At 44.3% G+C, this 23,493-nt stretch overlaps 1 protein-coding gene across 1 annotated transcript; it reads right to left on the minus strand.

The window, feature by feature from the left end:
* Positions 1 to 21,496: 21,496 nt before the first annotated feature.
* On the minus strand, positions 21,497 to 22,204 carry LOC119328676 (auxin-responsive protein IAA20-like). The gene is made up of 3 exons (XM_037601656.1): positions 22,038 to 22,204; positions 21,650 to 21,982; positions 21,497 to 21,542 (listed from the first exon to the last, which is right to left on the minus strand). Exons 1-3 carry the CDS (start codon positions 22,202 to 22,204, stop codon positions 21,497 to 21,499), a joined length of 546 nt encoding a protein of 181 aa, XP_037457553.1.
* Positions 22,205 to 23,493: the final 1,289 nt, after the last annotated feature.

Below are 23,493 nucleotides of genomic sequence, written 5' to 3' on the forward strand. Positions count from 1 at the left end.
AAATAAATAACCGTATTGTGATAGACATAATCCAATCATGTCTATGCTCAACGCAAACACCAATCTCGATGGTAGAGGGAGCGTAGGATGCTTGATCATATCAACATTGGAAACACTTCCAACACATATCGTTAGCTCACCTTAAGCTAGTCTTCGTTTATTCCGTAGCTTTTATTTCGAGTTACTAACACTTAGCAACCAAACCGGTATCTAATACCCTGGTGCTACTAGGAGTACTAGTAAAGTACACATCAACACAATGTATATCCAATATACTTCTATCGACTTTGCCAGCCTTCTCATCTACCAAGTATCTAGGGTAATTCTGCTCCAGTGGCTGTTCCCCTTATTACAGAAGCACTTAGTTTCGGGTTTGGGTTCAACTTTGGGTTTCTTCACTAGAGCAGCAGCTGAATTGCCGTTTCATGAAGTATCCCTTCTTGCCCTTGCCCTTCTTGAAACTAGTGGTTTCACCAACCATCAGCAATTGATGCTCCTTCTTGATTTCTACTTTTGTGGTGTCAAACATCGCAAATATCTCAAGGATCATCATATATATCCCTGATATATTATAGTTCAACATGAAGCTCTAGCAGCTTGGTGGTAATGACTTCGGAGAAACATCACTATCTCATCTGGAAGATCAACTCCCACTCGATTCAAGCGATTGTTGTACTCAGACAATCTGAGCACAAGTTCAACAATTGAGCTTTTCTCCTTAGTTTGTAGGCTAAGAAAATCGTCGGAGGTCTTATACCTCTTGACGTGGGCACGAGCCTGAAATCCCAATTTCAGCCCTCGAAACATCTCATATGTTCCATGACGTTTCAAAAACCATCTTTGGTGCCTCAATTCTAAACCATTTAGCATTACGCACTGAACTATCATGTAGTCATCAAAACGTGTATGTCAGATGTTCGCAACATCCACAGACAACGTTCGAGGTTCAGCACACTGAGCGGTGCATTAAGGACATAAGCCTTCTATGAAGCAATGAGGACAATCCTCAGTTTGTGGACCTAGTCCGCATAATTTCTACTATCAACTTTCAACTAAATTTTCTCTAGGAACATAACTAAACAGTAGAACTGAAGCATGAGCTACGACATAATTTGCGAAGACCTTTTTGACAATGTTCAGGATAATTAAGTTCATCTTATGAACTCCCACTCAGATAGACATCCCTCCAGTCATCTAAGTGATTACATGATCCGAGTCAACTAGGCCGTGTCCGATTATCACGTGAGACGGACTAGTCAACATCGGTGAACATCTTCATGTTGATCGTATCTACCATACGACTCATGCTCGACCTTTCGGTCTTCTGTGTTTCGAGGACATGTATGTACATGCTAGGCTCGTCAAGTCAACCTAAGTGTTTGCATGTGTTCCGAGGCCATGTCTGTACATGCTAGGCTCGTCAACACCCGTTGTATTCGAACGTAAGAATCTATACACCCGATCATCACGTGGTGCTTCGAAACTACGAACTGTCGCAACGGTGCACAGTTAGGGGGAACACTTTCTTGAAATTTTACTGAGAGATCATCTTATTTACTACCGTCATTCTAAGCAAATAAGATGTATAAACATGATAAACATCACATGCAATCAAATAGTGACATGATATGGCCAATATCATATTGCTCCTTTTGATCTCCATCTTCGGGGCTCCATGATCATCATCGTCACCGGCATGACACCATGATCTCCATCATCATGATCTCCATCATCGTGTCTTCATGAAGTTGTCTCGCCAACTATTACTTCTACTTCTACAGCTAACGGTTAGCAATAAACTAAAGTAATTACATGACGTTTATGTTGACACGCAGGTCATAAATAAATTAAGACAACTCCTATGGCTCCTGCCGGTTGTCATACTCATCGACATGCAGGTCGTGATTCCTATTACAAGAACATGATCATCTCATACATCACATATCATTCATCACATTCTTCTTGGCCATATCACATCACATAGCATACCCTGCAAAAACAAGTTAGACGTCCTCTAATTGTTGTTTGCATGTTTTACGTGGCTGCTATGGGTTTTTAGCAAGAATGTTTCTTACCTACGCAAAAACCACAATGTGATATGCCAATTGCTATTTACCCTTCATAAGGACCCTTTTCATCGAATCCGATCCGACTAAAGTGGGAGAGACAGACACCCGCTAGCCACCTTATGCAACTAGTGCATGTCAGTCGGTGGAACCAGTCTCACGTAAGAGTACGTGTAAGGTCGGTCCGGGCCGCTTCATCCCACAATGCCGCCGAATCAAGATAAGACTAGTAACGGCAAGCATATTGAACAAAATCAACGCCCACAACTACTTTGTGTTCTACTCGTGCATAGAAACTACGCATAGACCTAGCTCATGATGCCACTGTTGGGGAACGTAGCAATAATTCGAAATTTTCCTACGTGTCACCAAGATCAATCTATGGAGTCATCTAGCTACGAGGGAGGAGTGGATCTACATACCCTTGTAGATCGAGCGCGGAAGCGTTCAAGAGAACGGGGTTGATGGAGTCGTACTCGTCGTGATCCAAATCACCGATGATCCTAGCGCCGAACGGACGGCATCTCCGTGTTCAACACACGTACGGAGCAGCAACGTCTCCTCCTTCTTGATCCAGCAAGGGGGAAGGAGAGGTTGATGGAGATCCAGCAGCACGACGGCGTGGTGGTGGAAGTAGCGGGATTCCAACAGGACTTCGCCAAGCGCTGCGGGAGGAGGGAGATGTGTCATGGAAGGGAGAGGAAGGCGCCAGGGCTTAGGTATGGTTGCCCTCCCTTCCCCCCACTATATATAGGGCCAAGGGAGAGGGGGAGGGCGCAGCCTTGCCCCTTCCTACAAGGAAGGGTGCGGCCAAGGGGGGGAGGAGTCTATCCTCCCCAAGGCACCTCGGAGGTGCCTTCCCCCTTTAGGACTCTCCCCTCCTCTTGTCCCTTTGGCGCATGGGCCTCTAGGGGCTGGTGCCCTTGGCCCATGTAGGCCAAGGCGCACCCCCTACATCCCATGTGGCCCCCCGGGGCAGGTGGCCCCACCCGGTGGACCTCCGGGACCCTTCCGGTGGTCCCGGTACAATACTGGTGACCCCGAAACTTGTCTCGATGCCCGAAATAGCACTTCCTATATATAATTCTTTACCTTCGGACCATTCCGGAACTCCTCGTGACGTCCGGGATCTCATCCGGGACTCCGAATAACTTTCGGGTTACCGCATACTAATATCTCTATAACCCTAGCGTCACCGAACCTTAAGTGTGTAGACCCTACGGGTTCGGGAGACATGCAGACATGACCGAGACGACTCTCTGGTCAATAACCAACAGAGGGATCTGGATACCCATGTTGGCTCCCACATGTTCCACAATGATCTCATCGGATGAACCACGATGTCAAGGACTTAATCAATCCCGTATACAATTCCCTTTGTCTATCGGTACGATACTTGCCCGAGATTCGATCATCGGTATCCCGATACCTTGTTCAATCTCGTTACCGGCAAGTCTCTTTACTTGTTCCGTAACACATCATCCCATGATCAACTCCTTGATCACATTGTGCACATTATGATGATGTCCTACCGAGTGGGCCCAGAGACACCTCTCCGTCACACGGAGTGACAAATCCCAGTCTCGATTCGTGCCAACCCAACAGACACTTTCGGAGATACCCGTAGTGTACCTTTATAGCCACCCAGTTACGTTGTGACGTTTGGCACACCCAAAGAACTCCTACGGTATCCAAGAGTTGCACAATCTCATGGTCTAAGGAAATGATACTTGACATTAGAAAAGCTTTAGCATACGAACTACACGATCTAGTGCTATGCTTAGGATTGGGTCTTGTCCATCACATCATTCTCCTAATGATGTGATCCCGTTATCAACGACATCCAATGTCCATGATCAGGAAACCATAACCATCTATTGATCAACGAGCTAGTCAACTAGAGGCTTACTAGGGACATGGTGTTGTCTATGTATCCACACATGTATCTGAGTTTCCTATCAATACAATTCTAGCATGGATAATAAACGATTATCATGAACAAGGAAATATAATAATAACTAATTTATTATTGCCTCTAGGGCATATTTCCAACACATGCCCCTCGAGATAGTGCGGCGCGCTTGGCCGTGGCTCGAGCCCGTCAAAGATCAAGTCTCCACGGATGTCAGCCGTGTAGTTTAAGCTTCCAAACCTGACTTGATGGCCAGGGGCGTAGCTTTCGATCTGCTCCAGGTGGCCGAGCGAATCGGCCCGCAGAGCGAAGCCGCCGAAGATGAAGATCTGTCCGGGGAGCAAAGTCTCACCCTGGACCGCATCGCTGTTGATGATCAAAGGAGCCATCGGGCCTAAAGGTGACGACACAGAGGAACTCTCAATGAAAGCACCCATGTCGGTGTCAAAACCGGCGGATCTCGGGTAGTGGTTCCCGAACTGTGCGTCTAGGCCGGATGGTAACAGCAGGCAGGGAACACGATGTTTTACCCAGGTTCGGGCCCTCTTGATGGAGGTAAAACCCTACGTCCTGCTTGATTAATATTGATGATATGGGTAGTACAAGAGTAGATCTACCACGAGATCAAGGAGGCTAAACCCTAGAAGCTAGCCTACGGTATGATTGTTGTATATGGAGTTGATTGCCTACGGACTACAACCCTCCGGTTTATATAGACACCGGATAGGGTTAGGGTTACATAGAGTCGGTTACAATGGTAGGAGATCTTGAATATCCACATCGCCAAGCTTGCCTTCCACGCCAAGGAAAGTCCCATCCGGACACGGGACGAAGTCTTCAATCTTGTATCTTCATAGTCCAGGAGTCCGGCTGAAGGTATAGTCCGGCTACCCGAACACCCCCTAATCCAGGACTCCCTCAATAACCAATAGCGGAACCTGGATGCTCATATTGGCTTCTACATATTCTACGAAGATCTTTATCGGTCAGACCGCATAACAACATACGTTGTTCCCTTTGTCATCGGTATGTTACTTGCCCGAGATTCGATCGTCGGTATCTCAATACCTAGTTCAATCTCGTTACCGGCAAGTCTCTTTACTCGTTTCGTAATACATCATCTCGCAACTAACTCATTAGTTGCAATGCTTGCAAGGCTTATGTGATGTGCATTACCGAGAGGGCCCAGAGATACCTCTCCGACAATCGGAGTGACAAATCCTAATCTCGAAATACGTCAACCCAACATTTACCTTTGGAGACACCTGTAGAGCTCCTTTATAATCACCCAGTTATGTTGTGACGTTTGGTAGCACACAAAGTGTTCCTCCGGCAAACGGGAGTTGCATATCTCATAGTCATAGGAACATGTATAAGTCAAGAAGAAAGCAATAGCAACATACTAAACGATCGGGTGCTAAGCTAATGGAATGGGTCATGTCAATCACATCATTCTCCTAATAATGTGACCCCATTAATCAAATGACAACACATGTCTATGGTTAGGAAACATAACCATATTTGATTAATGAGCTAGTCAAGTAGAGGCATACTAGTGACGTTTAGTTTGTCTATGTATTCACACAAGTATTATGTTTCCGGATAATACAATTCTAGCATGAATAATAAACATTTATCATGATATAAGGAAATAAAATAATAACATTATTATTGCCTCTAGGGCATATTTCCTTCATGGCTCGCATGTGTCAAGTGATTCAAAATCAAGTGACTCCAAACATCCATCGACATGGAGTTTCTTCATGCATCTTACGCCATTATGACCTAAGTGGCAGTGCCACGAGAAAGTGGTACTATCATTATTAACTCTACATCTTTTGGCGTGAACATGTTACGACCGAGATTCAATGAACCATTCACATAGGGTGCATGACCATGAAAGGTATCATTCATGTAAACAGAATAACCATTATTCTCTAACTTAAATGAATGACCGTATTGCAATGAACATGATCTAATCATATTCATGCTCAACGTAGACACCTGATAACATTTATCTAGGTTCAATATTAATCCCGAAGGTAGATGGAGCGTGCGATGGTGATCTCATCAACTTTGGAAACACTTCCAACACACATCGTCACCTCGCCCTTAGCCAGTCTCCGTTTAGTCCATAGCTTTTGCTTCAAGTCACCAATAATAGTAACTGAACCGGTATCCAATACCCAGGTGCTACCAGGAGTACTAGTGAGGTACACATTAATAACACGTATAAATTTTGTTGAAGTTGCCAGCCTTCTTATCTACCATGCATTTGGGGTAATTCCGCTATCAGTGACCGTTCCCCTTACAATAGAAGCGCTTAGTCTCGGGTTTGGGTTCAACATTGGGTTCCTTCACTGGAGCGGCAACTGGTTTGCCATCCATGAAGTTTCCCTTCTAGCCCTTGCCCTTCTTGAAACCAGTGGTCTTGTTAAACCATCAACACTTGATGCTCCTTCTTGATTTCTACCTTTTGCGGTCTTAAGCACCGCGAATAGCTCCGGGATCAATTCCATCCCTTGCATGTCATAGTTCATCACGAAGATCTAGTAGCTTAGTGATAGTGGCTAGAGAACTCTATCAATCACTATCTTATCTGGAAGTTTAACTCCCACTTGATTTAAGTGATTGTAGCACCCAGACATTCTGAGCACATGCTCACTAGCTGAGCTATTCTCCTCCATCTTGTTGGCAAAAGAACTTGTCAGAGGTCGCACACCTCTCAACACGGGCATGAGCCTGAAATCCCAATTTCAGCTTTTGGAACATCTCATATATTCTATGGATTTCAAAACGTCATTGGAATCCCGATTCTAAGCCATAAAGTATGATGCACTAAACTATCAAGTAGTCATCAGGATGTGTCTGTCAGGTGTTCACAACATCTACAGACGACGTTGTAGGGGTTTGCACATCGAGCGGTGCATCAAAGACGTAAGCCTTCTGTCTAGTAGTGAGGACACTCCTCAGACTACGGACCTAGTCCGCATCATTACTTACAATATCTTTCAACTTAATCTTTCTCTAGGAATGTATTGAAACAGTGAGCCACAACGTGAGCTATTTATCTACAACATATTTGCAAAGACAATTTAGCTAGTATCTATATGTGTGTGTGCAACTTCTGATGGGGGCAGGACAATTACACAGGGAGAGCAGTTTGTCCAAACAGCTATGGTAAGTCTCAGTCAATGTTATATCCATAAAATCATACATTAAATCTGTGGAGAAAAGTTCAGTTTTTTCTCTCTCTTGCATGTTATGTCACTTAAATAAGACTTAGTTAAATCTCACTTGACTAAGACTTATCCGCACCCATGTAACTCTTTGTCCAAGTACCATGGATCAATCTCCTTGTGAGCGACACGATACAACCGATGAAAGCTCAAGATGGATGCTATTACCGCCATGATTGACTAAGCTACTAGCCTAATTAGTCAGGGTTAGGCACGTCACCTCAGATTGGGTGGCTTAATTTATCGGTGCGTGCATGTGATAAGAGACACGCTAGACTTTTAGAAACACCCGTGCCGATCAGGTTCAGGTTTTTAACTCTTAGCTAGATTGACTTCTTTTTGTGATAGCTGCATCATCTTGATCGGCTGATCCATTGCACCTTCGTTCAAAACATCGAGGCGGGTACGTCGTATCATGTCCAGACCACGGACCACCGTTCATCATCGTGAAAACAGAAGTACAGACCACCGAGTAGGGCTGCAAACGAGTCGAGTTCGAGCAAGTTGGAGTTGGCTTAGCTCAACTCATATGAAAATTCGAGCGAGCTCAAACAAACTGAAGCTCATGATCGAGCTCTAGAACATGACTCGTGCTCATCTTGTAACGATCTCGAGTCGATCTCGAGCTAGTTTCGAGCTAAATGAGATGGTAAAAATTACAAATCTATGGATGAAAAACAAAAAATTAAGATGAATATGCTGGGAACCTTTGCCAAAAATATAGGATATTTAACACATAGTGGACCACATGTCATAATTAGGCATAAATCTTCTCCACACTTAATTAAGTTTCCATGTTCGTTGGTAAATAAAATGGAGAAAAATTATGGACAACATATATGGTAATATTATCTTATTTCATTTAATATATGGCACGATCATTTAATATAATGATATTCTGTCGAGCTATTGAGTTAAAATCGAGCAAGCCAACATTAGCTCAAGATCGACTCATTTCTCGGCCGAGCTACATAAAGTGTTCAAACTCAGCTTGTTTTTTTTCGAGTCGATATCGAGTCGAGTCAAAAAACGAGTCAATCTCGAGTGGCTCACGTGCCTCGAGCTTTTCTTGCAGCCCTACCACCGACTTGCCAAATACAAAAGGGATACAAAAAGGGCCGAGACCGCCGGGATTCCGGGAGTCGACGGACAAAGGTGATTACGAGCCAAGTTCAGCGGACTCCGGTCTTGATGATAAACACCCGTCTACTTCTGCCCGGACAAGAAAGCAATCGATCGATGACGGCCGGCATCTCTGGAACCACACGTGTTCTTCAGAAGCTGATCGAAAGCATTGAAGTTTACTCCCGCCTCCGTGCGTTGCACTTGCGCTGAGTCTCTTCACGATCGAGAGCGAGAGTAAAGATTCGACCGCCAAACGAACGTGCGTGAGAAGTATGCCAGTTAATTAATTGACTCGTCTGGCCGGCCGGCCGGCACTAGTTTACTTAACGGCGGTCACCCGCTCGTTGCGGAGCACGAGAGATTCGATGGTCGATCGGTCCAGGCTCCATGGATGCTCACACAGGACAGGAGTAGTATGCCGTTTGTGTATGTTGGTTTCTCTGGATAATAACCAGGCACATGCTAATGCTTGGTCCACGATGCATGGGCTGGGAGACCGGAGGCGGGGCAATGCGCCATGGTCCATGTGTGAAGGGAAGCAGGGTACATACCGGCATGTCCCCCGGAGGAAGGTGGGACGTCTCCCGGCCGGTCGGCGATCTCTCGTGCACTCGCAGGCATTGCACTTGCATGCACACACGCGACATATGCCGCAGCTCCGCCCAAGACGTTGCGGCATGTGTGTGTAGCGGCCCGGTGATGACGCCGATGTCGACCCAGCCTTCTGCCCTCTGGCCTGCAGGTCACGGCCCACAGGGTTTCTGCCCAAGACAAAAAAAAAGTGGAGAAGTGGGGTATCGATCCGCCCACAGGGTTTCTGCCCAAGGCAAAAAAAAAAGTGGAGAAGTGGGGTATCGATCCCCATACCTCTCGCATGCTAAGCGAGCGCTCTACCATCTGAGCTACAGCCCCGACGATGTTTAAAGTGAATCCGTCTGTTATTTCAATGTAGAACATTCGAGAACAAACCAGAAACCAAATTGAGTATACACGAACAAACCAGCATCGTGTGCATCGCATGTCCGGTGGACAGTAATTAAGCTGCTGACTCGCTTGGAACGATCATCCATCCACTCTAGGGTAAGTGTTGCACAGTAACCCCAGTGCTTGCTGATATTTGGGATTCCAGGGTCCCGAAAAAGGTAATGATCTTCGCGTGGCTGTTCTACCTTGATCGTCTCAACACAAGGAAGGACTTGCACATGAAGAACATTCCAGGCACGGAAGCTTGCCCAAGATGCTCTCATGCGGTGGAGGACTGTGAACATCTCTTTTTCTCGTGTCCGGCAGCTCGCGGGATTTGGTGGGCAATCAGTATCTGTCCTCTTTTCACGGCGATTGGAGATCTCTTGCGCACAACACTACCAGCTCCGCTGCCCAGCTCGGGTAGCTCCTTCATGTTCCTTCTAATTCTCTGCAAGATTCGGGATGCAATGAACAAGAAAGTCTTCCGAAGCCTTGAGACCGATGCAAGTAGTTCTATTAAAACTATTTTAGATGATTTGATTGTTTGGACCCATCGACTTATGTCCGAAACTCTCAAGGGTCCTGTGAACTCCGTAACACTTGATAACTTTTGAAATATATTCAGGCGGGGAGTTTTCCCCGGTGACCATTTCAAAATAAAAATATTTCAGACATCTGCTTATACTTGCCAATTTTGCCATTTTTGCTGGTCGTTTAGTGTCTTTTTTGCCCATTGCATTGTCTATTCTATTTCCTTAAGAAATGTCAGTTATAAGATGCCCCTAAGGGTGCCTTTTCAAAAAAAAACAGCCGCCGTAACTCAGTACACTGTCAAGTAATTCACTTTTCTATTTTTCATGACATTAATTTGACCCAGTTTAACCGGTTAAGGTGAGTACTAGACCCTTGTATTTTGGTTTGAATTCGATCGTATATTTGATTTGCTGATTTGTATACACATGAAGTTTACAGTGATACCACTCAAGAAAGCAAACAACTACACCGGCAGCTGCGACGAGTGCAACTTCGACCCTTGCCCTTCGCGCGTCAGCCCCTACACCAATGGCGTAGTCAGGATTTTATGCCAGGGTGGTCCAATTGACAAAACAAAATCACACCACATATTCAACTAACAAACGCATATTAATACTTCAAATGCATATAGCAAGAAGATCTTTCAGAACATGTTAAAATTCATGGTTAAATCATAAATTTGCGTAATAGAAGATAGTACACCTCGTTTGTGAGGATAGCACCTTCTCATTACTATCAAAGTCTCAATTGCTGCATGTCAAATGAAAAAGGAGTAACAATCTTCTTCTGGATGTTCCGAAGAAAGGGATCCAGTGTCTAAGGTTCTCTGCATCACCCGATATTGCGACCTCTGCCGGTACGGGTTGGGGCAGCAGTGCCGGGAAACCTGCCAGAAGGAGTGCTCTGCGCCCAAATGCGTACCCTGGAACCCTCAGAACTAGGTACTCCAGTATCATGTATTGTATGCCCACCGTATCTGTCGGTGCATTCATGTGCATCTATGTATGCAGTGTGTACTAGATGATGTGACACCGAATTTTTATTTTTTTTCGCAAATACGCAAAACTTACGTATCATTTCATTGATAGAAAAAATTAAAATGAGTACAGGAGGCGACCTTTTACAGTGCATCTAGTCAATATGGGCCATCCATTTTCAGTGGACGAACAAACCAGATTAACCAATACTACAACACACACTAGTAGAAAAAGGGTCAAATGTGAAGCACATTAGTGCCGGTTTGAATTTGAGCCAGCACTAATGTGACCATTAGTGTCGGTTCCAACGGCTAGGCGGGCGGGCATCATTAGTATCGGTTCGTAGGCAACCTTTAGTACCGGTTCATGCCACGAACCGGTACTAATGAGGCCAGTGCGGTTGTGGTCAGGCTGGGGCCCCCACGAAGACCTTTAGTACCGGTTCATGGCATGAAACGGTACTAGAGTTTCTTAGTAAGCTGATTTTTAGTCCCACCTCGCCAAGAGAGAGGCAGTATGAGCGGTTTATAAGCCGTGAGTGCAGAGACAATGACGAAGAGGTGCAATGCTCACCTGCACGTTGATTAGCTTCAAGCCTTTCGGAATAGCATAGATTGCACTCAGCTATGTGCAGTGCAGTCTACATTATTCCGAAAGGCTTCAAGCAAATTAACCAGCATTGCATCTTTTTTTTATTTTTAATAACTTATTTGAACTCCGGACTTCTTGTGTTCCGTATGCAGCATTCAAAGCGACGTCATCAACTTCCAACATGTTCTGACATCGCTTATTGTTTTTCAATCATTTACCGAATTGTTTAAAGATCTAAATGACCGTGAAATTGAAAATCTCTACAAAATGAACTGTGAAAATGTTGAAATTTAGCATGGTATCATCATTTCACCCGCATAGCATGTGCGAAAGAGTAGAGATGGTCACGGCAAAAACTGAACGCACTTCGTGTACAAACTGGACAATCTCTTTCGGAGTATTAGGGTTTCGGACGAGAACTTATCTGTTACACGGGCACTTCAATGTTTTTTAAACTTATTTTAACTCCGAACTTCTTTTGTGTTCAGTATGCAGCATTCAAAGCGACGTCATCCATTTCCAACATGTTCTGACATCATTTGTTTTTCAGTCATTTATCGAATTGTTTAAAGAGCTAAATGACCGTGAAATTGAAAATCACTACAAAATAAACTGTGAAAATGTTGAAACTCGGTATGGTATCATCATTTCACCTGCATAGCATGTGCGAAAGAGTATAAAGGGTCACGGCAAAAACTGAACGCACTTCGTGTACAAACTGGGCAATCTCTTTCGGAGTATCAGGGTTTCGGACGAGAACTCATCTGTTACACGGGCACTTCAATGTTTTTTAAACTTATTTGAACTCTGGACTTCTTTTGTGTTCAGTATGCAGCATTCAAAGCGACGCCATCAATTTTCAACATGTTCTGACATCATTTGTTGTTTTTCGGTCATTTATCTAATTGTTTAGAGAGTTAAATGACCTTGAAATTGAAAATCACTATAAAATAAACTCTGAAAATGTTGAAACTTGGCATGGTATCATCATTTCACCCGCATAGCATGTGCGAAAAAGTAGAGAGGGTCACGGCAAAAACTGGACACACTTCGTGTACAAACTGAACAATCTCTTTCGGAGTATCAGGGTTTCGGACGAGAACTCATCTTTACACGGGCACTTCAATGTTTTTTAAACTTATTTGAACTTTGAACTTTTTTTGTGTTCAGTATGTAGCATTCAAAGCGACGTCATCAATTTACAACATGTTTTGACATCATTTGTTGTTTTTCAGTCATTTACCTAATTGTTAGAGAGCTAAATGACCATGAAATTGAAAATCACTACAAAATAAACTCTGAAAATGTTGAAACTTGGCATGGTATCATCATTTCATCCGCATAGCATGTGCGAAAGAGTAGAGAGGGTCACGGCAAAAATTGGACGCACTTCGTGTACAAACTGGATAATCTGTTTCGGAGTATCAGGGTTTCGGACGAGAACTCATCTGTTACACGGGCACTTCAATGTTTTTTAAATTTATTTGAACTCCGGACTTCTTTTGTGTTCAGTATTGCAGCATTCAAAGCGACGTCATCAATTTCCAACATGTTCTCACATCATTTGTTGTTTTTCGATCATTTACCTAATTGTTTAGAGAGTTAAATGACCGTGAAATTGAAAATCACTATAAAATGAACTCTGAAAATGTTGAAACTTGGCATGGTATAATCATTTCACCCGCATAGCATGTGCGAAAGAGTAGAGAGGATGACGGCAAAAACTGGACGCACTTCGTGTACAAACTGGACAATCTCTTTCGGAGTATCAGGGTTTCGGACGAGAACTCATCTGTTACACGGGCACTTCAATGTTTTTTAAACTTATTTGAACTCCGGACTTCTTTTGTGTGCAGTATGCAGCATTCAAAGCGACGTCATCAATTTACAACATATTCTGACATCGTTTGTTGTTTTTCGGTCATTTACCTAATTGTTTAGAGAGACTAAATGACCGTGAAATTGAAAATCACTACAAACTGAACTTTGAAAATGTTGAAACTTGCAATGGTATTATCTTTTCACCCGCATAGTATGTGCGAAAGAGTATAGAGGGTCACAAAGAAACTAAATACAGAAAAAAACTAGTCAGAAATAAATAGAAGAAAATAAATATAGCAGAAAAGAAAAAACTATATAAAAAATTACTCAAAAATAAATAGAAGAAAATAAATAATGCAGAAAAGAAAAAAACTATATAAAAAATTACTCAAAAATAAATAGAAGAAAATTAATAATGCAGAAAAGAAAAAACTATATAAAAAATTGTTGGGGCGCTGCCCAGTGGGCCTGCCAGACCTAGGGTGTGCAAATGCAGGCCCAGAAGGGCCAGCAGGCTCACAGGGCAGCGCGCCATTGTCAGGCCCAGAAGCCTGCTATATAGAGAAGTTCGAAGGAGCAGCCGCGGCTGGGTTTATAAACCAGTGCGGTTACCCTTCGCTCGGCGAGGTGGGACTAAACATTGTGCACCGCCGGTGGCAGCGCACAACCATTAGTACCGGTTGGTGGCTCTAACCGGTACTAATGATTGGGTCTTTAGTACCGGTTCGTGGCACGAACCGGTACTAAAGGGGCCGTTTCCCGCCTCTTGGCCTGGCGAAAATTGGCCTTTAATACCGGTTGATGGCTTCAATCGGTAGTAAAGGCCGTTTCCCGCCACCGCCCCCCGCTCGTATATACACACACACATACACACACACACACATACACACACACAGAGAGACAGACAGACACATACACACATTGTTTTTACTTATTTTCTATTTTTTATTGTTTAGATTAATGTTAGATAAATTACGTAGATAATAATGTTAGAATGTTAATGTTAGATGAATTGTATGGAAAAGATGTTAAATATTAATGTCAATTTTAGATGAATTAGCTAGATATTAATTAGGTATATATATGAGATTTGAACTAGTTGAATTAATATAACTAGTTTATTTTTAGTATGAAAATTAATAGAACAAGTTTATTTTTAGTAAGAAAATTTAGGTATATGAGATTTGATGATCTAATCAAAATATTACTATATAGAACTAACTACTTTATTTTAGTAAGAAATTAATAGAACAAGTTTATTTTTAGTAAATGCTTAGTTGAATTAATAGAACTAGTTTATTTAGTTAAATTAATAGAACTAGTAAGTGTTTAATGTTTCACCTATATATGAACATATGTTAGATATTAATGTCAAATATTAGATGAATTAGATATAAATTATATGTTAGATATATATTTAATTTAGTTATATAAGATTTCATTATCTAATTAACATTTTATTATATAGAACTGGCTACCTTATTTTTAGTAAGAAAATTAATAAAACTGGCTTAGTTCAATTAGTTGAATTAATTAGTTGAACTAGTTAGTTGAATTAGTTCAATTAATTAGGTATATTTTTCGTAAGTGCTTAGTTGAATTAGTTCAATTAATTAGTTGAACTAGTTGAATTAACAGAATTAGTTGAATTAATAGAATTAATAAGTGTTTAATGTTTCACCTAAGAACATAGGAATGTCGTGTGATGACGAACACGATTTCATTATGTGCGAATACTGCGAAGACCAGCGCGGCCTGTGCGGCAGAAATTTTCTAGTTGATGATAGACGCTTCAGCATCAAGCTGGATGAGAACTTCGAAGTGGATAGTCACAACGACAAGTCTTTTTTCGTAATTAAGCATGACTTATGCTTCATTTGCTTCAACTTTTAATTTTAATTTTTCACTATTCTACTAGCGTATCCTCTGCCTTGCAAGAATTTTTGTGTTGGATAAGATAGGTTTCAGTCCTAACGAAACTATGGAGGTAAAAAGAGTTTACTTGAAGACCGAGCATGGTTATACCTTCAACGTCAAATTATACAATGCAGACACATACACCTATTTTGAATGCAAAACTTGGCAAGCGCAATGCAAGGCTTATGCATTTGAGCCTGATATGGTTATCACCTTTGATATTCGTCTGGAAGATGTTATTGAAGGTAATAGAGACATCTGGGTCGATGTGCAGACGCCTCCAGTTCTACCATTATGTGAGTTTCTCAACCATATTTATGTCTTCGATATGAGATTATTTGAACCAGTTGAATAATTAATAGATCTCAATTTATATTGACAGCTTACTTCCAATCAAGCAAACATGTCCGGCGCTTGATAGACAGGACCGTCCACTGTCCCGGAGCTGAACTAAACTACGAGGAGACAAGTCATTATGTTTCATGGCTTGAGGATCTTGATGATGTCAAGACAAAAAAAATTCTGCACTTAGAAATGTTAGTACTCAAAACGTGCGACCAATAGTGTTCGTACTGAACTACGGTCACATATATTTAGGAAAGATGGTAAGATTTCTACTATTTCTTCTCAGTGCATCTTTTGCATATATTATTTTTTTTGCTAAACTTCATTGCTAAATATGTTACCATACGATGTTCTTCAACAGGGACTCCCAATGAATGTTGTGTCTGATTGGATCAAGACTAAAGGTACCATGAATATTGTTAGATTACGGCCAAGATATCTTACAATGCATTTTAGTGCATTCAGGATTTCTAATAGCGAGGAATGCTTAATAGTAAAAGACTGGAGCAAAATTGTGAACAATCACAGAGAAGTACTAGGCGGCAGCAATCAGAAGCGCAACCCACGATTAGGAGACAGGTTCATCTGCATGCTCCAATATGATGAATCAGGAAAGCTATACATGTTCTATGCTATTTTACCTAAGAGAGAGCAGCAGGAGTGATTCATTAGCTAGTTCATGCTCTTAGTACTTGTCCTCTCATGTCCATGTTCTTCGTCCTGAACTTAATATTAAAGAGTGATTTGCTTTTGTGGTGTTATGAACGCTTATAATATCATTACCATGTTGAACTCGATGATATCTTTACTTCTGGTACAAGTGAATGTTTCTTCTTTAAGCTAGTGTTGGTGGTGATTAGATAGCGGTAATGACTATATGATGATTAAGTAGTGGTAATGAGACGACTATTATATGATGATTTTTAGCTAGCTATGAAAACTGTTGTTGGTGATGATATATATGATGCAAGAGTTTTTATATTAATATAATGATGATGATGAGTTATTATATTATTTATGAAAGAAACTGCATATTAGTTTCAACTGGATGGATTCTAGCTAAGTGATCAAGTATATGCCATATCCATATTACCTCGATCACTTAATTAGGTGATCAAGTATATATAATATGGATATGACATATACTTGATGACTTAGCTAGGATCCACATGCATCCAGTCAAACTAATCTGCGGTACATTCACCTAATGATTTAACAACTCATTATAATGTAAAACAATCACTAAATTAAATTGAAAACACAAAATTAAAGTAAAAATAAAAAATAAAACCAAAACACACCCAAACATTTAGTACCGGTTGGTGTTACCAACCGGTACTAATGTCCTACGCGCCCACGGAGCTGGCTCGTGCCACGTGGTTGCCCTTTAGTACCGGTTCATGCTGAACCGGTACTAAAGGGGGGGCCTTTAGTGCCCACAATTTAGTGCCGGTTACCGAACCGACACTAAAGGGCCTTACGAACCGGTGCTATTGCCCGGTTCTGCAGTAGTGACAATTCAGGTAGTATATGAAGACGACAGGGGCATTTTGGGCAGTTGTTAAAACTCGCGCAGCCATGTGTGCGGAGCGGGAGCCTTTGCAGGCTACAGCTCGCATCTCATGCGGTGTTGCTGAGTGGGCAATCCATCTACATAGTGCAGTAGTGCTAGCTAAGGTTGCATGGGAGATCAATCGATCTGTTCGTCGTAGGGATGGCACCCGCAGGGTTTGGCCACGGGTGGAGCCTTCCCATACCCTTACCCATCGTATTTAAGCTTACCCACCACCCGTACCCATATCCGCTAGTGGGTACAAAATTTTTCCATACCCGTCAACCAACAAGGTAAATGTGTACCGATGGGTAAAAATATCCAAGTTTCAGTGACATCAATTTGAACGACACATAATCATAAACAACAACATACAATCACAAATTATTGACAACAACACATAATAACATCAATACATACTTATAAACAACAACACATTTTATAAACATCAATACTTTCTTGTAAACAACAACGCATCAAAGCATTAACACATAGTCATAAACAATAGCACGTAGTCATATATTTTAAGTTCACAAACTCAAGACAAAGGGTAGAGGTAATTATTCTGTACTTGATTGAATTTATAAGGGTACATGGGTATGCGGGTATGGGTTATATGATCTCATACCCGTACCCGTTCTACCCTGTTTACATACCCATGGATAACTTTTTGTCACATGCCCTTACCCTAATATGGTTTTTACCCGCAGGTTACATAGGTAATGGGTACCCATTGCCATCCCGTCGTCGCGTCGTCACGGGTAATCATGAACGACATCTCCGCCTACAGGGCAGGGCCCACAGTGGTACAAAAGGTGCGGCCCGCACAGGGCCCAAATTCTGGGGGGTCCATATTTTTTATATAGGTGTGGTAATAGTTAGCGCTACTGGGCCAAGCATCGAGCGACGACGCCCATCGAGCGAGAGCGACCAGGCCATCGAGCGCGATCCTGGACTCCTCCTACGACGGTTCAGGTGACGAGGCCATCGCTACATTATCAAAAAAAAAACTAGATCGCTCAGGAATCGGGATCATGGCTACGCTACAGGAAAAGAACGTCTCGTCCGCTCGTCGCATGGAGCCCTCGTGCCTCGACGCCTGCTTGATGTTGACTCCTCGTCTCGCCTCGTCCCTTGGTGGCTCTGGCTCGTTCCTTGACTCCATGGTCCTTAGATTGATCGGAATTCGGACTAAGCGACAGGCCGCTCCCACGGTGCCGTCATTGCCTTCCTCGTTTCATTTCTCAAATAATACGAGGGTATCGTTGAAGATTTCATTTTAAAGAATACTAAAAGAACGAGGATGCTCAAATAATCAGCAAATAGGAGTGGGATAGGTATGATTTTTTCTATGTCGAATTATTATGTAAGGCATTACATTATATACGTTAATTTTTTTGTGAGAAATATATACATTATAATTGCCCGTTAGTTCATTTTTTTATGAATAGGGCTCCATTTTTTAGTTTCGCACAGGACCTCGGATTTTGTCGGTCCGGCCCTGTCCGCCTGCGCGGGCGCTTTCCTTCCTTTTCACCTAGCTCGCTCCATCTTTCGCTCATTATCATCCCATGACGAAGCATGATATTGTACCTAGTGTTGATGTATCTTTACGGTAGACAAATCGGTTAGTTATTTGCACGTCACATTCGTTCCTGGTATCTTTTCACAGCTGATTTTGTTCGTTTGTTCTTGATTGGAGTCCGTCTTGGCATTCGCACGGCAGCGGCAGGATGATGTGACACGATAAAGCGCTGTATTATCGCTTATGAGATCAAACCTGTCCAGAGACAATACTGACACGGCGGCCCGCACCAGGCGCCGCCTCTTTCTGACCTAGCCGCGCAGCAACGCCTCACCGGATGGGGGCGCGGCGCAACACGAGGACTTGCGGCGGCGCGCCTGGAGATGCTAGCGAGAGCGCAAACGCGACGATGCAGCGGCGACGGCAAATGCTCGGCCGGGCTACTTGATTAATGTTTATTTACATGACGCGAAAGGACAAATCTACAGCTCTGACTAAACCAGTCCCGCCTTTGCCTAATAGTACGAAATTACCAAACTGTCCTAAGGAGAAAAAAAAATCAGGAATCAATAATGACCATCGGATTAGTTATATACTACTCACTATTTCCGGTAGTATGATGTACCGTAAAAAGTCTCTACAGGAGATGGTATAACACATGCATGAACACAATGGGCATGAACATAGTGCCAGAAGTTGAGAGACAAGAAATGTTCGACCCAAACAAAGAAGAACACAAGTAAACTCGACGATTAGAGAAACTATCCAATTAACAACCGAACTACCAACATCTTCAAATCCAGCACCGAGGATGCCACGAGCAAAACAAGGCAACGCCTTCACGAAGGAAAATGACACCGATACGCCGTCGTCATCCATTCCGGAAAACCGGACCTATGGGTCCCCTGAAGCTCGAAGAGGGGCGTAGATAATGGCCATGGCAGCGTCTCAGAGAAGGAGACGACACCCGCGGGTGTCGCCGCTGCCAGCATGAGCTGCAGGGATTTCGCCCTAGCCAAATTCTGAAGAATCCCTCCGTTGGGGCATAGATCGGATGTAAGGGGGTCGGGGCTAGGCCGGAGTACAGATCGGATGCGAGGACGATGTTGCGTGGCTGAATGCAGTAAAAGGTGGTGGGGATGCGACGGTGGCCGGAACCCGGATGAGCCATGATCTGGGAGGGAATGTAGATCCAGGTCACCGGGAGCGATGCAGCAGGGACACCGGCATACCCAAGGAGCTGTAAGGGGACACAACTCCCAAATCGTACCGAAGAGGAAAAAGCGTCGCGATGGACGGCCAACCAAGGTACCGGTTAAAAATAACAATTCCTCCATCTGGAATTACTTGTCGCCAATTATTGAGACGTATTTTTAGTTCTTCATACATTCATTTCTATCTATTTCAATGACAGGTAATTCAAGGCGTAGGGAGTATATATAATATTTGAGGGACAAAGATTTATTCCTCCTATTTTCGTGTGTCACCCCTCCTTGCAGCACACATACACCTCTCTCTCTCTCTCTTGGGTGGGAGAGAGCCTTGAGCTGCGCCGCGAGGAAGAAGTTGTGATCGTTGCCTGTGCGCGCGCAGCTCAACCGGTGCGCCATGGCCTTGTCCCCAACTCCTCCTCTTCCAATGGCAATTCGGATGCGGCGGTGGAGGGAATACTCCGACCAAAGCACCTCCCCGCACCGACGAAGCATCGTCCGAGATGTGAAATCATGAATAAAAACTCGCGTAGTTTTGTGGGGAATAGCTTTGAGGAAGAAGAAGATGCTTTGAGATTGGTCATGACACGTGGCTTCATCCTGGTTGGGTCTCACATGATGGAAGGAAAGACCCTGTCGTATAAGATTTTTTTTCCACGGGAAGCTAGATGTGTGGTGGCACCAGTGTGCGCGGTGCTAGCTCGTTTGCCCACCAGTGGCTTGTTAGGCCGATATGATAACCAAGCTTCATTCCGAAATTGGCGAAGAAGGTGAGCGGCGTTATCGATGGCAATGAACTACAAGACGTGCCACGAGAGGAGTCTAGATTCGATCTCTCCACCTTCTGCAGTTCTTTTCTGATAAATTCTTTGTTCAATTTCATGCATGATTTTAGTTTGATTTTGGTGAGGTTCACCAATCTGGACAATAGTATTTGTTTGATCTGGAGAAGTCCATGTCCAGAACATACAAAAGCACCACTGCAACGACGGATCTTTTTTTTTAGGGTGCAACGACGGGTCTCCAACGTACAGTTTGGTTGTACTTTTGTTGTTTTGGGATATTTCTGAAATTTCATTTTGGTTCTACAAATTCAGTCCGAGTTCATGGTGAAATGTCTCTCGAATGTCATTGAAGTAGTTCTGAAAATACACTGAGACAACTTGTATTCTAACTCTGGAGGCAATTTGGACGACGGATTATTGCACATCATGTGTAAAGGAGGTTTTGGGTAGTACTGCAGTTAATAACTCTAAAGACATGAGCATGGTTAAAAAATCAACAAGTTTTCCAATATTTTGGTAATTTCCGCGTGTACCGAAATATTTGTAACTCAAAATTCTGGGTCATATTCACTAACTTCAAACAAAATTCAAATTTGGTCAACATCCATAAAAATTGAGAAAATTTCGATGGATCGAATTCTGAAATAATTTTCCGACACTTCGGTGAAGACCGAATTTGTTCTGTTGCCGAAATATTAAACATTGGACCTGAGAGAGAAACTCAGAAAGTCCCATACTTGTCGACGTGACGGCAACATGTACAAAAATTATTCAGTGAGCAAAAAATAACTAGTAAGTCCCATACTTGTCGACGTGACGGCAACATGTACAAAAATTATTCAGTGAGCAAAAAATAACTAGTCACACACGCCGGGCGGTGCAGGTCCATGACACCCAAACTCGGCTGGCAATGTCAAGTACTGTAGTCGGTTAGACGAGCAGTATCTTCAGCCGCTTGGCCGACCTGGTGAAGTCCCTGCAAGAGATCGATCGATTCGATAATGTTGTTAGTGGCGACGCCAACGACTTTGTGTTGCTCAACCGGATTCGATGCATAGACGGGGAAAAGAAACCACGACTTACTGCCACGGCGCGTCTCCAACTAGCATCCAGTCCCCATCCACGTCCTCATAGGTGACCGCGTATGGGGCGCGACCACGGCGGCAGCCATGCCGGTCCGGCTCCTCCCGTACATCAGAATCACCTTGGTGAGAAGTGGAGGAGGGGAACATGAGGCGGAGCGTGTGGTGGAGCTCGTCGTAGGAGGCGTGGCGGGACAGGTCCACCTTCCTCCCGATGGCCACCCCTTCCATCTTCACCTTCACGTGTCCGTTGCCGCGGCTGCGCGGGCGGTAAGCGCTCTTCACCGGCGGCCACCCCATCAGCCTCTTCTTCCTGCACGACTTGCAGGCAACCCTGCGGTCAGTTCCACGAAAGCGAAGAGCACGTACACCATCGATGAAGAACTCACTTGTTGCTCATTTCCCAGCCGCGGGCGTCGCCGCTGCCGTGGTCACCGTCGTCGTCGTCGTCACGCAGGAAGAGTGGCAGCGTGGCCTTGTTGATCCCGAACGCCTCCTTCGTCCCCCTCTTGCCGCACGAGCCCGCGTGGTCCGGCGGTGCAAGCCCCAGCTCCATGGCGCAGGGCCGCAGTTGGCTGTCTCCTTGGACAAGACAGTGGTCAAGCTAGCTACTCCGGCAACACAGCGGCATCGATGAGCGGCCTATATATACACGCACGAGCGCGGAGCACCGGGGCCGACGACGCACATGCGGGTGTGGAGACTAGAGGGAGATACTGTAATAGATGGCCGCGAACGATGCTCGGTGATAGTGGAGGTCGATCTGGAGAGGGTGAACTCGCGGCGGCGGGGGACATGGTGTCGGGGCCCAAGGGGGCCAAGCTGCAAGCAGCGGGCGGGCTGTCTGCCTGCTGCCGCGGCGCTCTCTTGCGTGAGCCTCGCTAGCTAGTACGTGGATCGATCGATAGCGAGCCATGCGTGTCTCTACGTCGATCGGTGTGTCTTGGATAGTCACTTTGTTGTGCACGCGCGCCCGGGCTCACGAGTCACGACACGGTCCAGGTCCAGGAATCGCTGCTGCATTCTTCTTCTTTTTTTATGCATGCATGCATGCATGCAGACGCCTTGTGTGATTCGATGGTTATGGCTTATGGGCTAGTGATTAGAGTTGTTGGATCAGCATGCATGTCGATCGGTGTTGATCGCCGTGTCATGCATGTGAAAGCATCACTTCCTGCAATACTCGGTCGCGCCGGGGTGTGCATGCGCGCGTGGGTGTTTTTGTGCGTGTGAGTTGTTAATTGACCCTTGATGATGGGGGCTCCTCGTCCTCCGGTCCGGACGTTCCCCACATGGGCGCAACGTATGCCCCCAAGTCAAGGGCCGGAGACAAACCAGCCACCGCCACTCGTCCATGCTTCGCCCACTCCAGTCAGTCACAGTACATGTGACTGTCTCCGACCCATTACGTGCAGCATCGATCTGCATTGACCATGGACACCGTGCATGCTTGCCCACTCCTCTGCCGGCTCTCTCCTACTGTAGCAGTAGAAAACTGGAGCGTGTCTATCACGCGAAAATGCCGAACGGCGGACGAGCACTATGAGGACTTTATCCAGTCCGTCTGTTTTACACATTGGCCAGCTTCATCACAGTATTTGCGGGAGCTGTCCCCCCCTAGACGATTCCCGCCCACGTATTCTGGTTGCCAGCGATGGCGTTGTAGCGACATAATCCAGCTCTGTGTTGATGTACCAGGTACACTCGAGCATGCGCATGCAGCAAACAGCGGATCGCCCATGTGGACAGTATTTCACCCTCGCACGTGAGCCACTCCATTACCCCCGTCACTGTTATGGTTCTGACTGTACAGATAATGCTTCATTAACAGCATATTAGCGTGAG

This window comes from Triticum dicoccoides, chromosome 7A (genome assembly GCF_002162155.2).
Source record: "Triticum dicoccoides isolate Atlit2015 ecotype Zavitan chromosome 7A, WEW_v2.0, whole genome shotgun sequence".
NCBI lineage: Eukaryota > Viridiplantae > Streptophyta > Magnoliopsida > Poales > Poaceae > Triticum > Triticum dicoccoides.